The sequence below is a fragment of the Rosa chinensis genome, chromosome 5, assembly GCF_002994745.2.
Source record: "Rosa chinensis cultivar Old Blush chromosome 5, RchiOBHm-V2, whole genome shotgun sequence".
NCBI lineage: Eukaryota > Viridiplantae > Streptophyta > Magnoliopsida > Rosales > Rosaceae > Rosa > Rosa chinensis.
This window is the reverse complement of record NC_037092.1, coordinates 72,305,295-72,322,010: the sequence shown is the minus strand read 5'-3', so window position 1 is coordinate 72,322,010 and position 16,716 is coordinate 72,305,295. Positions and strand designations below refer to the sequence as shown.

Below are 16,716 nucleotides of genomic sequence, written 5' to 3'. Positions count from 1 at the left end.
TATCCAGTCTTGTGCATTGTGCTAAGTACAACAATGCACCTATTGCACTTAGATAAGATACTTCAACCTCTAACACGTCTTCGTCATCATCCTTAGGATGAAACAGATCCTATTTAGGGTCAAGAGTTCGAACGACCATGGGAGTGCTAACAGCCTTGACTTTATCTTCATTAAAATGCCTAAGCATCTTTTGTGTGCAAGCCAATTAATCAAAATGCCATCAACACGGTGTGCAAGTTCTAAACCACGGAAAAACCGAGTTTTCCCAAGATCTTTCATCTCGAATTCAAGATTTTAGGTGCCCTGCAGTTTTCTGTAGCTCATCTAGAGTTCTAATTAGGTTCATGTCATCGAAATATACCGCAACAGTAGCAAACCTGAAACTTCTCTTATTAATGAAAACGCATAGGCATAATTCATTGTTGACATATCTCTTCCAATCAAGTAATCTCTTAAACGGTTACATCTTTCCACATTGCTTTAATCTAAAGTTGATGCTTACAAAACAAAAACAAGGCAAAATATCATCAAAGCTTATTGAAGTACTGTGGCATTTGTATGAATAAACAAATTGAGTTGCCATTCAACAAATTATGAATTATCTTGGGGGTACAATAAATAAAAGTTATGATGTAGATTACAAATTGTTAAAGTTATTAAGTTAATGTTAGAGCAAGAGAAGTATAGTGGTTCGTCTCCCACTTTAGGAGAGACTGCTTCTACTTGAACTTTTTACTATGTGTTTGGGCCTTGAGGCCCAAGTTCATTACAAGATGCAATGGGATAACTATCTATGTGGAAGGAGGTCCCTTTTATTAGTAAGGGAGCTCTCCATTAACTTATTTTCCAATGTGGGATGCAAGAGAGTCTAGAAACACCAATTATGAAGCATCCTGGATATCAGTCTTGGCCACCTTCGACCACCACGGGGTAGCTTGGATATTGGTCTATGAGATCCATGTCGTGGTTGGGTCACACCTTGGCTCGTGCCCTAAAAGAGTGTTACTTATTCTTGGTGACATAGTTATATATACTAATATACTATAGGTATCAAAACTCACAATCAAATATATTAGGGTGCAACGGGATAGAAATTAGCAATCAAAATTCATTTGGATAGAGATCACTTTTATCTCTATATGCTTCAAGGTAACACTGTAATTACATTCTTTATAACTCAGAAGCCCAATTGGAAGATAATAGAATCTTCCATACGTTGCTCAATTAGATTACAGCTGCAAATAGACATACAATAAACCTCTAGCGAGCTTCTACAATTGTACATGTGACATCATTTACTGAACAAACTCTTTTGTTGCTGGATGGGTCTCCACTAGGGCTCATTGTCTTCAGTAAAAATGCGGGTCGTCTTGGTGAAGGAAGAGCTGAATCATTACTTAACATTGAAACAACTACTGACATGGTTGGCCGATCAGTCGCAAATTCTTGCACACACAGGAGTGCAATTTGAATGCACCTTATAATTTCACTAACAGGGTAAGATTCACCTATAGATGAATCAATGATTTCCACGGCTCTGCCTTCTTTCCACAACTCCCAAACCTGAAAATAGTTTGGTCATTATCAAGTTAGCTTTATAAGTAGGGTGTATATTATGACAGTCATTGTTTGAAAATAGACAGACTTGCACGCTTACATGTCCAATCAAATTTGAATATGGATACTTCTCATAGGAACCAGCATTCTTTTTGCCAGTAATGATTTCTAGCAATAAAACACCAAAACTATACACATCAGACTTTATTGAATACAGTCCTTCCATTGCATATTCTGGTGACATATAACCACTGTAGAACACAAAAATCGAAAGTTAAGCTTTATTCAATAACATTTATATTGGGTACGCTTGCCACAAGCTATTTGTACTTCTTTAGTGTTTGTTAAGAGTATGATAACACATAGACCAAAAAGTTATTCCGATATTTTCTATATTTAGGGGAAACTTACTATGTTCCAACCACACGATTTGTATTTGCTTCAGTTTGCTCCCCTCTAAATATTCTAGCCATACCAAAATCTGCAATCTTTGCGTTCAAAGAATTATCCAATAGAACATTGCTGGCCTTTAGATCTCTATGGATAATTCTTAGTCTTGAATCTTCATGAAGATATAATAACCCTCTAGCAATCCCCAAGATAATCTCGAAGCGTCTTGTCCAACTTAAAAGTGCTCTCCTTGTTTCATCTGGATAGAGTAAGAAATACAAAGTAACTAATTACTCTTGCTTGCTTGAAGAAACTTACAAATAATAATTGTAGATATATATAACAAAGAAAGACTCACTAAAGATGAAAGAGTCCAAACTTTTTTTGGGCAAGTATTCATAGACTAGAATCTTCTCTTCATCTTCAAAACAACAACCTAAAATCTTAACAAGGTTTCTGTGTTGGACTTTTGCAATCAGAAGAACTTCATTCTTAAACTCTTCAACTCCTTGGCCAGAAAACTTGGATAGTCTTTTTACGGCTATTTCCTTTCCATCGTAAAGTATCCCCTGAAATTTGAATTTGAGAAATCAAAGAGAGTAGCTGACGTAATGCATGAACCAAATTCTTTTTTTTTTTAATTTATTTCATACATTATAACAAGGGGAGCTACCTTATAAACGGAGCCAAACCCTCCTTCTCCAAGCTTGTTTTCAATGGAGAAATTGTTTGTGGCGGTGGCTACGGTGTTGAGATGAAATAATAGTAACTCCGAGTTTATTCTACTATCATCAAAAGCTAATCCACCAGTAACTTCTTCAAAGTAGGTTGACCCAGCAATAAGTTCAAATGAATTTTTATTTTGCCTACGCTTACCTATTATCAAACACAAAAAAGTAATTTCTTATAAGCTTGTTTCCATATTCATATCTTGATATAGTCAAGCTTAGTTAGCCACATGAGATGATATTTCATAATGCAAAATAGGGGAGTTTACATAAAAGTGAGGTGAAAAATGTTGATAAATGAATAGAAGGTAAGATCAAGTTTATTTACCTTTCATCTTCATCTTTACCAACCAATAAAGGGTAAGTAAGACAATAAAAACTGTAACAGATCCAAGTGAAATTGCCAGCCATGCCTTTTTGCTAAGAGAACCACCTGACTTTGCATATTGAGCTACAAAGGTATGAAATAAGTAAACACCCAAAATCCAAAGTACCAGGAAAATAAATAAATCCAAAGATCTAAAAATTAGGAAATTAGCAGATTTGGTGATTATTGAAATTTTATGGTTTAGAGGCAGAGAGGAACATTACAATAATGGTCGCAGTGGTTTTGATGGCAGCTTGGATGTCGGCGATAATGGCTGTTGGAGGATAGAGTTGGCTAGGTTCCTTGTTGGGTCTGATTTAGTTTTTGGGTTGCTATTCTTGATGTTAGGCCTGCAAGTTCTTCTCTCTATCTATCTATCTATCTATCTATCTATCTGAATCATGCTCTAGTGGTCAATTAATTAGTACCCAATTGTGTAAAACTATCCAACTGATGTTTGATGTAGATCCAAGAATGGAAAATAATAATTGCCTTATTATTTTTCATCACTATTGAGCACAACTAAGCACGAAAATCAACTAACCAGTTGAGTAGGCTGCTATCTATAGTTCTATAATATAAAGGGGACCAATTGAGCAGGACTGCTATCTATAGTTCTATAATATAAAGGGAACCAATTGAGCAGGACTGCTATCTATAGTTCTATAATATAAAAGGAAGAGCTCAGACTTCTCCAAAATATGAATTACGCAAAATACCCATTAGTCTAGAAAATAAAAACTCATATTCTAATAAAACTAAAAACGCACAAAAAGCATAAATACAAATTTTTTTTTAAAGTTTTTCACCAAATCGCACATGCATTACATGAGTACACATTTATAAATAAAAATGACCCTCTTATTCCTAAGTATGTGGTCCATATAATTTTGTGAATAATTACGATATTACCACAATTAAATTGAGTATGGATTGTTAAAATAGAGCTACTCACATAAGGAACAATTTTTGAGAGAATGTGAGGTACAAATACATCTGACGGCTCAGGGTAAATACAAGGTTTAAGTTATTGTAATTTCAGTATTTAAATTTAATACATGTGATTGAGATCCACTTGTCTATCACATTCTCTTCAAAGTGAGCAAGTGTAATGTTAAATACTCTGAATTCACTATTTTCCTATGTTTATTTAGACCATCACATTTAGCTCTAGTTAGTGTAGTACTATAAACATAAAGAACATACCTAAAGAAGTTGCATCGACTCGAACATATAAATCTTGACCATCGGAGAAAGTCCTCACATCCATCAAGTCCCCGTGCCATGTCACACACCTGATCCCACCTCCCCGGTCCTCCACACTCATGTAAGCTGTGCAAGAACAATCTATCAAGCACTTTTGTCTGCACAATTCCAAACTCATGCTCATGTTCACACGTGCCGTAGACGAGTCCGGTATTTTTACACTCGCCACCTTCACGAACCCTTCTCCATCTTGACATGTGGACGCTTCCACTTTCCTAATGCACCCACCCTCACCAAGACTCAAACTAGGTGATTTGGATTCGAACCCAGGTAGGCATGTGCAAGCCAACTTATAGTCCTTGTCTGGGTCACAGTTAGTATTTGGACCGCACTGTCCATAGGAATCACACCACCCAGTCGGGTAGTAGTAGAATTTGATCCATTGATCATTCCACACGAACCCTTGAAGTATTCCTGATTCATCTATGACCATCCTTGAGATCACTGAGTCCCCAGCAACAAAATACACGAAGGATATCTCGTCTTCATTGTTGACAATACTTGAATTGTAGTTTCCAACGGTACCGCTGAATTTGTGCCCAGTCCAAGGGCCGGCCCGCCATAGTGCTTCTCTACCCTTGCGCAGAAAAAACTGCGGAACCCCTATTGGGTCTATCCCACATGTACAACTCCCGGTTCCCGGGTCATCTTTTGATTTCCAAGATGTTAGGTGCTTCTCCAACCGGGACCGCCGGTTCAGCCCAATCTTCATAAAGGGAAGTTGTGTATCTGAGGGGTAATCAAAGCCTTCCCACACAACTCTTTCGCCACTATTCTCAAGTAAAACAAGATTTCCTGTATCCAAAAGCTTGGCTGTGAAATTGTTTGGTGAAGAGAGACAAACGTTTGCGGACCAAAGAGGGGTACTTGGGTCCTTTCCATGTATGACAAGGCCTCCATCACCGTTGATGGATAGCACTCCATAGGAATCATTGACTGGGTTGTCTCTGTTTGCAACCCAGACAATAGTTTTCTCTGGAATCTTGTTATACCAAACTCCAGCGTAGCGGTGCAGAGAATTTCCGGGGCTGAAGAACCCTAGTGCAAAGATTTGCTTGTTAGAGACTAAAATGTCACCGTCTCTGATGGGACGGTCTGGCGTAAGGGCGTCAAGGGGAAGCTGGCAAATGCTAGAGGGGAGAAGAAGGAAGAGAAGCAATGTCTGGATAAACACTTCGATACTGGAACTCATGGTTAGTTTTTCTCACTGAAAATTTTTGTTTTGGCTATTTCTATTTGCGCATCACTTATTTCCATAAAGTCAGTCCAAATGCATAAAGTCAGTCCAAATGACTAGTTTAGACTTTAGAGAGCCCTTCAACCACAAGTTTAAGTTCAATAATTCTGACATATCGCACACCAGATTTGAATTCTAGGGACGAGACTAGCTAGATATTTCTAAAGTATTGGGCACGTAGGAACAAACATGCGCACAAACCTTATCTAAAAAATTACAAGAGTTTGTTTGACAAGTCTACGTCATACATAGGTCAACATCTTGTTGTATGGAACTATGAACCGGTCAATTGCATGCACTCTTGTGCGTACAAGAGCCCAATTTTGATCTATCTTGGATATGGACAGCCCTTTATGGTAGGATGTGTGCTCTTGACTTGAAAATGCAACACCTGTCCTAATATAAAATATTTTTCTTTCTCAATATCTACCAACTCCAAAAACGGCAGAGAGATGAGCAATTAAATCACATCAAAGATCCCAATTTGGGGTAGAGACTAACTAGACATTTCTGAAGTATAGGGCAAGCAGGAAGAAAAATGTGCGCAAGTCTAGGTCATGTATAGGTACAAGAGCCTAATTTGGATCTATCTTGGAACTTCATTGGCAGGTATGACTCACTGAGACTCTGAGAGGAAATGAAACAACTTGGTAGAATATGGAAGGAAGATCATAAACAATAAGTTCTCTATAAACAACATGGTTCTACTCGGTAAAAAATCAGAGGCAATGATCGTTATAACTCATATGCATGTGTTTATTAAATCCAAGCAAGCTTAAGCTCAAGCTCGTCAAGCCAAGCCAAGCTCAAACACTACTAATTAAGCTTAATCAAGGACTTATCTGGAATGAACCAAAGCTATTTTAGACCAATCGATGCCATCAGTTTAGCCTTGACATTGACCAGGTCCAACGCGCATGAGACAGGGAAGATGAAACTGTAAGGTAAAACTTTTGGTGAGGGTGGAATCAGGAATGGCGTCGAGTGTGGTGAAATCCCTAATCGAATCATCGTCTGCCTCGTTAGAAGTCACACCGCCAAATGGATGCAGGTTTCTTGTCTCAGCTTTACCCAATTGTTTTTTTCTTTCTTTTAAGTATTGCAATGATTTACGGTCATCTATATTTCGCTTTTCGAATTCAATTCTGCAGAAAAGGGCATAGCTTGTGGGTGTTGTCATCTTAGCTTTACAATAATGAGTGTTCCTGCATAAGAGAATAGGTTCCCCCTTCTTCTTCTTATTTCACGATTTTGCACATTTTTGTTTGCTTCTGATTTTGTCTTATTTTCACTCGAGTAAGGTTTTTAACGAGGCAACTGATGAAGCATCACCACCAAGTTTGAGTGGCACAAAGGGGAGTGTTGAAGGAAAATAAACTTAGTGTGCCTTATCAAACTAGGAGTAGTAATAAGAGAGAATGTTCTAGAATTCCTAGTTCTATTCGGATTAGATTTCCTTGTAACATTAGAATAAGTACTTTGTAATCCCTATCTATAGGGCTCCTATTCTCAATAATGAAATACAATTCTCTCATCAATCTCTCTTAAATATCTCATACTTAAACATTGCAATGATTTACGGTCATCTATATTTCGCTTTTCGAATTCAATTCTGCAGAAAAGGGCATAGCTTGTGGGTGTTGTCATCTTAGCTTTACAATAATGAGTGTTCCTGCATAAGAGAATAGGTTCCCCGGCCCCTTCTTCTTCTTCTTTCACGCTTTTGCACCTTTTTGTTTGCTTCTGATTTTGTCTTATTTTCCAATACCTTGATTGGTTGCCGATGAGAAAAATTGAAACGGGACGTTTTTGTGTTCAGAGTGCTTGTAGTATGAGGCTGGTGGGGATGGAGGACACGGCGGAGCTGCTGGAGAAGAAGCTAGCACCATGCCAAAAAGGCCTTCAGACGACACGTATCAGACGACATAAGTTTTGTTTTATGTCTTCTGAGTTTTTCAGATGACATAATTTTTTTTTTTCTGTTGTCTGAATATACACTAAAACCATACTGGTTTAATTTGGAAAAATGGTGAGCATTCAGACAACACATTTGTGTAGTTGTAGAAGGTGGTGATTTCACAAATTTAGAGGGATATCCAAAAGTTGATTGAGTCTTTTCCCTCTCAAATAGCCACGCCCTAGTTACATTCAGACAACATTTAAATGTTGTCTAAATGTGGAGGCTGTTTTAAAAAATTTTGAGTTATTTTGACTTGTGCTTTTTGACCTCTATCCCTCACAAATTATAAGTGATTTTCTCTCCTTCTCACTTTGCTCTCTCAACCAGACCTAGAACCCGCGACGTGTGCTTTTTGACCTCTATCCCTCAGACTCATCAGCTTTCTCAGCTCTTTAAGATCTCGATTCTCACTCTCTCGATTATTCTTCTTAGCCTCTCCTTCTTCTTCTTTGGTCTCTATTTCATCTTTTGCGTTCGGATTATGGAGCTCTCCAACAACTAGTAGAGTTCTCTAGAATTTCGATTGGGATCTTCTAGGTCATGTCGAGTCACCGAAACGCTCAAGGCAACACCAATAGGCAAGCCAGAGGAAGCAAGGGTTTCGCCAAAACCCAAAAGGTCTTCGTCCCCAAAAATCAAGGCCAGAATCGTCCCAGAAGCCCTAAATCCCCAAATCCCACTCTCTCTGCCTCTCTTGGGCAATCGCTGTCCCAGCCATCCAATGCCGAAGTTTTAAGTGCTGCTGCTTCTGCGCCGCCGGAGAGTAGTAGTAGTAGTAGTAGGGTTCGGATGGGAGAGAGAGGTGAGTGGATGTCGACCAAGGGAAATTTCGTGAATTACTTGCCCCAAGATGAGGCAGTTGCCGCTGGCCTTGGCGCCGACGAAGGTGGATTGGACGCAGTGGAGTCTCGGAGAGTTGATTTTCTCAATAGAGAGCTTTCTTGATTGCTCAAGCTAAACCTTAAGGAATTTTGGAAATAAGGTAATGGTGGATTTGTCTTGTCATAATTTGATGAAAGAACTGTTAGGATTTCTGTTTTTTTAATTTTTGATTTTTGTTTATTGATCTCTAGCTGCTGTTGTTCTTGGTTCACATTATTGTCAGTGGCTAGTGATACTTCCTTGCGTGAATTTCTAGAGAGCTTCCTACAATTTCAGAACAGGTGGTGTGATTTCCCTCATCCTGGATCCAAGGACATGTGGCAGGGGTCATTGTAGGGGAATTAGAACTAAGCCGCTGTGTTTTTATGGTCTTGTATCGAATGTAAGTTTAGCTTAAGCTTTGACCTTTAGTGTATGTCAATGGGTAATCTCTGTTGGGTTGTTTGGATCGTCAAGAAGGATTCTTTTTCAAGTTTCGGAATTGGGTATGTTGAGTTGTCTGTTTCATAAGAGAAAGCAGTAAGATTGGGATGCTAGATTTGCTATTTTTTTTAGTAATGTGGTTGTTTGTGTGGGTTTCGGCTCATTTAAGGGCCTTTCTTGGTTCTTGTTATAGCCGAAAATGTAAATGGATGGAAGTTGTGCTTCCAAATTTGAAAATGTTCATGACATTTGACTACTGTCAATTTGTACTCTTTTCTTTCAAAAATACAAAAATCGACAAAGGTGATGACTTTGTGGGTTTGTTTATGGTATACTTGTAATGGGTTTTGTATTGCGTAGTTATTGAGTGTAATTGACTGTGAATTGAGTACCACATTGACTACATGCTAGGAATCCAAATGAGAAACTTTTGGCTGACTGCCTTGTTTTAGGTATTTCTTGTTTTCTCTTGACTATATGTGTTTGTGATCTTGTATTGTCTTGTGAATGTTACTTGCATTGACTGCAACAGACAGTTGTTTTGTAGATCTATACCTTCAAATTCTTCACCCTGAAGCTGAGTGAAGCTGACTGGTTTTGACTAGGATTGTGCAAAATCTTGCTACACTTGGTTCACATCTTTTGTTGTTCCTTCTGTTGTAGGATAGTGAACATGATATAATTGATAGTGCGGGTGCTGAAACAGGACATGTAATACGCACAACTGTTGGCGGTCGAGGTGGTCAATCTAGACAGGTTGGAAGAAAGACTATTTGTATGGAAATTTAATTGAGTAATGTCATTGTAACTTGGAAATGGTGGCTTCTTGCATCTTTCATGATGTGCATTCTTTTTTCTCTTATGTGGATTGACAGACAATGAGTTATATTTCAGAACATGTGGTTGGAACTGGCTCTTTTGGGGTTGTTTTGCAGGTTGGTAAACAATATTTTGCTCTATTGAATCTATTCTCATTCGATCTTCCAATAGATTACAGTGTTGAACAGACTTGAACTTCTGTGCACAGGCGAAATGTAGAGAAACTGGAGAGATTGTTGCTATCAAGAAGGTTCTCCAAGACAAGCGTTACAAGAACCGGGAGTTACAGATTATGCAAATGTTGGATCATCTAAACATTGTTTCCCTAAAACATTGCTTCTTTTCAACTACAGACAAAGAAGAGGTTTACTTGAATCTCGTACTTGAATTTGTTCCTGAAACTGTTTACCGTATCCCAAGGAACTATAGCAGGATCAACTAGCGGATGCCTTTAATATATGTTAAACTTTATACCTACCAGGTATGAAGTTATTTGATTCTATAGTTTTCTCTTTTGCCGTGTGTTGTTTATCAAAAATTTCTATTGCATGAATCTTGCCTCCATAGATGAGCATATTACCTACAGCCACCAAGTATATTTGGTTCTATGTTCATAATTTCTAATGTTTCTTTGCTTTCATTATTTATACTTGTTTATAGCCCAACTTCTTTTTGGTACAGATCTGTCGGGCACTTGCTTATATACATAATGGCATTGGCATCTGTCACCGTGACATCAAGCCTCAAAATTTACTTGTAAGATTATTTTTCCATATGGATGGTTGCTTTTGTATGACTCTGGATATCCTGTCTGATACCGATTCACTGGGTTCCTTAATTAGCAGAATGGACACATGACCTATATAAGACTTCTACTGGTTTTACAAAAATTAATCAACTATGTGTAATATTTTTTATATTAAATTTAATCCCAAAAACACTCGGGAAATTTTATATTTAAATCAAGAAATGGAAATGGTAATACTTCAGTTAGTGCAATGTAGTTCTGAGAATAACATGTTAGCTTTAAAATGATATTTTGGATCATTGGACCTGTATGCATTCTATATCTCATGTATATCTGTGTGTTTGTGTGAAACATTTCTGTTACCTAATGCTTCTACATATCAATTTCAAGTGTCCATTTGGCAGAAATTCCATGAATTGTGATGATATATATACATTCAGCTTTAGCTTCATATGATATCCTTCTATTTCTTTACCTAATAGCTCTAGTTTAGTTTGTTACTTTGGTGGCTTGAGCTTTTACAGTTTCTTTTTCCTCTTTGAGGAATTGATATCTAAATTCTCTTAGAGCCAAATAATGTTGACTCTTATGCCAAATGCATGATTTGTCTTAGTGAAAGCTGTCAATAAGAATTTAAAAGATTTAACAGAGTTTCTTATCAGTAGAGAATCTGAGCAAACTAGGGTATCGATCTACTAGCTTGCTACATACCATGACGGATAAGTTCAAAAAAAGAATTCACATACGCTAACTAAGTTGCATCTGATGACCATCCTTTTTATATATTTGTTCTTTCATTGATCTTTTATTGGTCATGCTCAAATCCTACCTATGCATATTCAGGTAAATCCACACACACATCAGCTGAAACTTTGTGATTTTAGGAGTGCAAAAGTCTTGAGTGAGCCAGACAGAATTGTCGGGGAGCTATTGCAGCCTGGGGGATATCTCAAATTGATTGAGTTGGGTCTTGAAGGTAATCAATCACCTAATCTAGAATTGTGTGCATTGTGAAATTGTTTAATTTAACTTCATACTTCTGCTGAAGTTGAATGATTATTACTAAACTAGTACCTAAATTTTGGTGAACATTGAACAATATCTATTCCTGACCACAGATTGTGCAATGAGTCGATTGATGCCCAGAAAGTGTTTGGTTATGCTCTTTACAAAGCTGGGAAGGATACAACACTGTCTTATCCCTTTGAGGCTTAGAGGCATGTGCTCATATGGACCAGTTTCTCTTCTCTCTGGTCTTAACCCTCATCCATTACACTTGTTTCTCCATTTCTTTGCAGCTGCCATCTATGGTGTTGGCCGCTTAATGCTTCCTTTCCCTTCACCTAAACGCATGTGGCTTGGGTTTCTATTGATCTTGGTATGTCAAAGAAATTATTTACACTTCTTTCTTGCGTTCACGTTTGTCAATTATGTATAAATTTCCATGTAAACATAACTGGCTGCTTATAAATATCTCTCTGGTGTTCTATTTTCAGAGTGCATCACACATCATATTCAGTCTCTTAAGGTAAGTTCTAAGTTTGAATTGGATGTTTGAATTGGTTAATGACTTAATAGGTAGTTGGGTACTGAATCTATTTCAATATTTTGCAATTGGATTGAACAATTGGAGTATTGGACAGTTTGAACTTTGAAGAGAAGAATTTGTTCTTCAATTGTTCACTTCTTCGTATCTGTTTGAATGAGTTTGCTACTTCTAATTTTGGTACTTAGTTTTGATTTGGATGAGTTAGCTACTTCTAATTTTGCTTATTTACGTGAGTTTTTCTATTTGGCTGAGATTGATTTTGTTTTGTTTTTTCCTTTTGTAAATCATAGTGATTTTCATTGCTGGTAGTCTGGTACATATGATATGCTGCTTTCCTTTTCGTATTGTATGATGACGAGTTAAGTACAAGGTTAGTACAGGTCCAAAATAGGAGTAGTTGTGATGATGCTTATTATATATGAAGCTTGTCGCCTTCATTGCTTAATGTCTAAAATAAGAGATCCCGTTTGATTTCTTCGATTTTTGATTCTTTGGTGCTTTGTGTGTTTTGTCTTCTTCGCTCTTGGTGTGCTTTGTCTTCGTCTTTTGTTTTTTTTTTTTCCTTCTTGTTTTGGGTACAAAGGAAGCCTAAGGCCTGGGAAGGGAAGGGGCTAAGCTGGCCTTGGGTTTTGAGTAAATGTTCTAAATGGGGTGCTCTGGTCCCAAAGTGAGTCAGCAATTTACAGGATACTAGGATCAGTAATAAAGCAGTGAGCTAGCAGCAATGTACTTTTCAGGACACCATGACATTATGATCTAACAGTCCCTACTTGTGTGTACTTTTCAGCAATCAAATGAAGCACTATGTCATGCTAAATAAAAGTTTAGGGTCAACCACTGATTTAATCATATGGTATATCACTCCTAGAGGTAACTAAAACGTAAGGAATAATTGAGCTTATGGTAACTGGATTGTTCATTGGAAGATACTTGACTGTTCATGCTAATGGTAACTGCAGCGCGTGCAATTATTTTGGTATGTATAAACTTGTTTACCACTGGATCAGAAAAAAGCATTAAGTACCTATTTACTAATTTCCTATATTGTATCTATGTTTCAGGTATCATGTTCCTCGGTATTGGCTCAAGCCATCCCAAAATCTGTTGGTGGTATTTGAGGAGCTTGCTGGCGATGTTACAAAGATTGATCTTTTGAAAGTCACCCACGTGTTGAGAAATGGCAGACCATGAACCGAGGCAAACTGAAGGAGCAAAAGAAGCCTAAACTTCGCCTAGAGTATACAAATGGGCAATCCATTTCTACTATTAAATTTTCAAGCTTCGGTACTCCACCTGGAAGCTATGGGAACTGTAACCATGGTACCTGTCACGCTCCAAACTCTACTGATGTGCTGAATAAGGTACCCTCATAGTAGTGTCACACTGCTACTGCTTTGCTTCAGTTCAGGGTCAAAGTTTTTCCATTTACCCAAGTTCAAGATCAATAAAACCTTGGACAAACTTGCAGTATTGCTAGCTATTTTGCTATGTTGTTTACTTGGTTGACAGGATTGTGTAGTGCTTCTAGTTTATTAGCTTGCAGTACTGCATGCATATATTTTGTTGGCTGCCTAGATTATTAGATATGGGCCATTTTGAACTAATGTTCATGGTTAGGCTTGTGTACACGAGACGATGATGGATTATTTCCAGAATGATTTTGGATGTGGATTTTATGGTTTAATGAATGGCAATTTTAATTTCCAAATGCATGCATGCCAATCGCAACAGGGGACTACTAATATGTGTTATCTCAAATTGCAAGCTACAACAAAAGCACACCAAAATGTGTGGTTGCAGCTGCACAAAAACAACACAAAAACCCATTAGAAGTCTATTGTCTTTTTGTCAATGAGACAACAGAAAATTGTAGTCTGAAAGGCAAAACAACAACATAAGTTAGATGAAAGTATTGGCTAAAGTGTATAACAACAACAAATAAGTGTGATTGGACGTGATTACAGACAATATAAAATATGTACTATTAGTGGTCATTTTTATATTCAGACTACAAATATTTGTCGTCTAAATAATCTCAAACGACAGTAAATTGTCGTCGTAATGAGACTGACATAACAGAAAGAATATGATATCTATTGTCTAAACCATTTCCCAACATCACATATGTATAATTTCAAAACCTTTCACACAACACTTAAATGTCATACAAACCTACCCTAAAACGACACTTAATTGTCCTCTGATGCTCTTTACGACCACATATAATTGTCGTTTAAAGTAAATTAACACAACGTTTAATTGTTGTTATATGAGAGAAGACACTACATACGAGTCTTCATATTTCTTATTTAAGGGCATTCAAACCACACAAATAAGTCTTGCAAATATGCTTCACACAATAGCATTTAAAAAATACTGTGGTTGTTTTGTTTATCAGACAATACAAAACTGTTGTTTGAATGCTTTTAAAGATACAGATCACAATGTTCCCAAAATGCAAAACTCATCAGACGACACAAGACTTTTATTTTTTTATGTCGTCTGAAAAATCAGACGACAGAACACTTCTGTTGTCTGATGCCCCCAAGAGACGACACCGTACTAGACGACACATTTTTGTTCGTTCAGACGACATAACAGTTTTGTCGTCTGAAAGCCTTTTTGGCATGGTGTAGCGTCAGAAATTTTGCAGATGAGCTTAGAGGAGGCACTCACTCTCGTTCGTGCTTTCAGCCATTACCTCAATTTGATGGGCATTGCTGAAGCTTATCACAGGTCACTCAACGACTTGATCTCTCTGTTTTTTGTTTTTTTTTTTAATATTAAATTTTTTGTTTTTTGAAACAAAAAAAGGTTAAATTTCATATATGTGCCTGTGTGTATTTATACTTGTTTAGAAATGAAATAGGAAGCACCAGAGCTTGAGGAAATAGTAGTGTCTATCAAGGATTGACTTCTAACTTTGGTTCTATAGTTAAAATTGTGACATTCTTAGCTTCTGAAAAGATAACATGAAAAAACAAAAATTGGTTGAAATTCTTTCAGCTGTGAATTTTATAAGCATTTTGGTGAATATAGATAAAGTTGTTGATTTGTGCAGGGTTCACAGACAAAAGAATGTGGCATCCCTATCAAAATCTTGTGATGATATTTTTAATCAGCTTCTGCAGCGTGGTGTTTCCCCAGACCAGCTTTACGATACCATTTGCAAGCAGGTTGGTTCTTTTCCTTCTATCCTTTGTCTTGATTTGTATGCCTAGACAGATAATAGTGGCGAAAATATGTCACATGTTGTTTAGGTTTCTGTAAAAGATAAAATTGAACCAATTAAATGATCTTGTTTTAATGAGCTCAAGTTGTTGCTTCATTGATGTTGCCTTGTTTTATCAGCACACTGTTGAACATAAGATGTGTGTGTGTATTTCTACTGTTGTTGAGTCATTTAGATGTCTTGTTCTCAATCTTAAATTCTTCTTGCTGCAGGAGGTCGAGATTGTTCTTACTGTACATCCTACACAAATTAATCACGGAACCTTACAATACAAACATATCAGACTTTCTGTGAGCGGCTACTGACTTTGCTCAAGTTTTAAGATGTTGAACATTATGATTAAAAGACATGTTGAAAATTTGTTTAGACTAATAATATCAAGTTACTTGCAGCGTCTTTTAAATTAAAGAGACCGACCTGATCTTACTAGTGAAGACAGAGATATGGTGATTGAAGACCTGGTATTGTTTTTCCAACCTTATTCTCTCTTTCCAAAACCACTTTGCTGGGGCGAGGGAGACTACATCTTAACGACATTGATATAGTGGATATTCTGTAATTTTCTTTATGTTTTATATGTTACTCTTGCTTTTATAGGTGCGAGAGATAACTTCTGTATGGCAAACAGATGAGCTTAGGCACCATAAACCCACACTAGGTGATGAAGCTAGGGCAGGTAAAGGTACTCGTGGGTCTTATTGATATTTTATTCGTAAATATTCTCCTAATGGTATTATTTACTCTCTTAAATCTTGGAGAGGCCTTTCATGTCAACAAAAGACCTGAAGCATGAACTAATCATAACTTTGGCATATATTAGATCTCTGTTATACATAACTTAGTTTATTGTATTGGTAATAGTGTTGGTAATTCATGGGGTAGTAAATCATGTTTTGAGGGGAATAAAACAAGCCCTGGTACTTAGAATCAATTACTTGACTGTACGGAGACATTGATGGATAAGCATGACTTAGTTGTGTAAAGTTTTAGACCATCAGTTTAACCTTCATTTCTACCATCCCTTCCCTGTTCTTTTCTTTGGGTATGAGAGAGGTTTCAATTTTAAGGATTCCAGTTTGCTGCCAGATTTCATGATTAGATTGCAAACTTAAGATTATTGTTTATGTAGAATTTATAATGCTATCAGACTGTCTAATTCTTCTACACAATTATATCAATTTGCCTCTTTCTATTGCTTCAGGTCACAAAAGATGTCTCACTTTTATCTAGGTGGATGACTATTGATCTCTATATTCGAGAAGTGGATATATAGCCTGAAATTTGAACTATCCATGAATAGGTGCAGCGATATCTTGTCAAAACTGGCACAAGAGATTCTAGAACACGGTATGACATATTGCAGTTATTTTCGGTGGTCATTAATATTGGCTGCTTGGTATCATGTGGAGACTACCAAAGCATAGCTTCCATATATTGTTTTTCTTTGACAATTTCCTTAACAGGTTACTCCCATGTTTCTGATTTTTTTTTATTGCTTGAACTTTAGTTTGAGGGGGCTGGGATTATGTTGTTCTAGACTCGGATCTTATTAATAGAA

The 16,716-nt window shown here is 37.1% G+C and overlaps 1 protein-coding gene, 2 long non-coding RNA genes and 1 pseudogene across 4 annotated transcripts; 3 read left to right on the top strand and 1 right to left on the bottom strand.

Moving 5' to 3' along the window:
* Nucleotides 1-1,260: 1,260 nt before the first annotated feature.
* LOC112202327 (G-type lectin S-receptor-like serine/threonine-protein kinase RKS1) lies at nucleotides 1,261-5,546 on the bottom strand. Its single transcript, XM_024343304.2, has 7 exons — nucleotides 4,249-5,546; nucleotides 3,004-3,126; nucleotides 2,621-2,823; nucleotides 2,306-2,516; nucleotides 1,969-2,206; nucleotides 1,658-1,808; nucleotides 1,261-1,563 (listed from the first exon to the last, which is right to left on the bottom strand). Exons 1-7 carry the CDS (start codon nucleotides 5,498-5,500, stop codon nucleotides 1,261-1,263), a joined length of 2,481 nt encoding a protein of 826 aa, XP_024199072.1. The 5' UTR covers nucleotides 5,501-5,546.
* A 2,499-nt stretch (nucleotides 5,547-8,045) lies between these two features.
* Nucleotides 8,046-11,635, top strand: LOC121049268 (annotated as a pseudogene).
* An 8-nt stretch (nucleotides 11,636-11,643) lies between these two features.
* On the top strand, nucleotides 11,644-12,894 carry LOC112166653. The gene is made up of 3 exons (XR_002923351.2): nucleotides 11,644-11,755; nucleotides 11,874-11,905; nucleotides 12,714-12,894. It is a non-coding gene; the product is annotated as an uncharacterized LOC112166653 (long non-coding RNA).
* A 1,850-nt stretch (nucleotides 12,895-14,744) lies between these two features.
* On the top strand, nucleotides 14,745-16,505 carry LOC112166654. Of its 2 annotated transcripts, none has more exons than XR_005799124.1 (5): nucleotides 14,745-15,102; nucleotides 15,371-15,448; nucleotides 15,551-15,619; nucleotides 15,756-15,840; nucleotides 16,360-16,505. It is a non-coding gene; the product is annotated as an uncharacterized LOC112166654 (long non-coding RNA). The 2 variants fall into 2 exon arrangements; XR_005799123.1 differs by having other exon boundaries at nucleotides 14,748-15,102; nucleotides 15,756-15,834.
* Nucleotides 16,506-16,716: the final 211 nt, after the last annotated feature.

Bases quoted from the DNA above. Each gene is read 5' to 3' on its own strand.
- LOC112202327 (XM_024343304.2), bottom strand. From the start codon at position 5,500: ATGAGTTCCAGTATCGAAGTGTTTATCCAGACATTGCTTCTCTTCCTT. The intron at 2,824-3,003 runs GTAAATAAACTT...GTTTGATAATAG, and splicing joins GGTAAAGATGAAGATGAAAG to GTAAGCGTAGGCAAAATAAA. The intron at 2,207-2,305 runs GTGAGTCTTTCT...TACTCTATCCAG, and splicing joins TTTGGACTCTTTCATCTTTA to ATGAAACAAGGAGAGCACTT.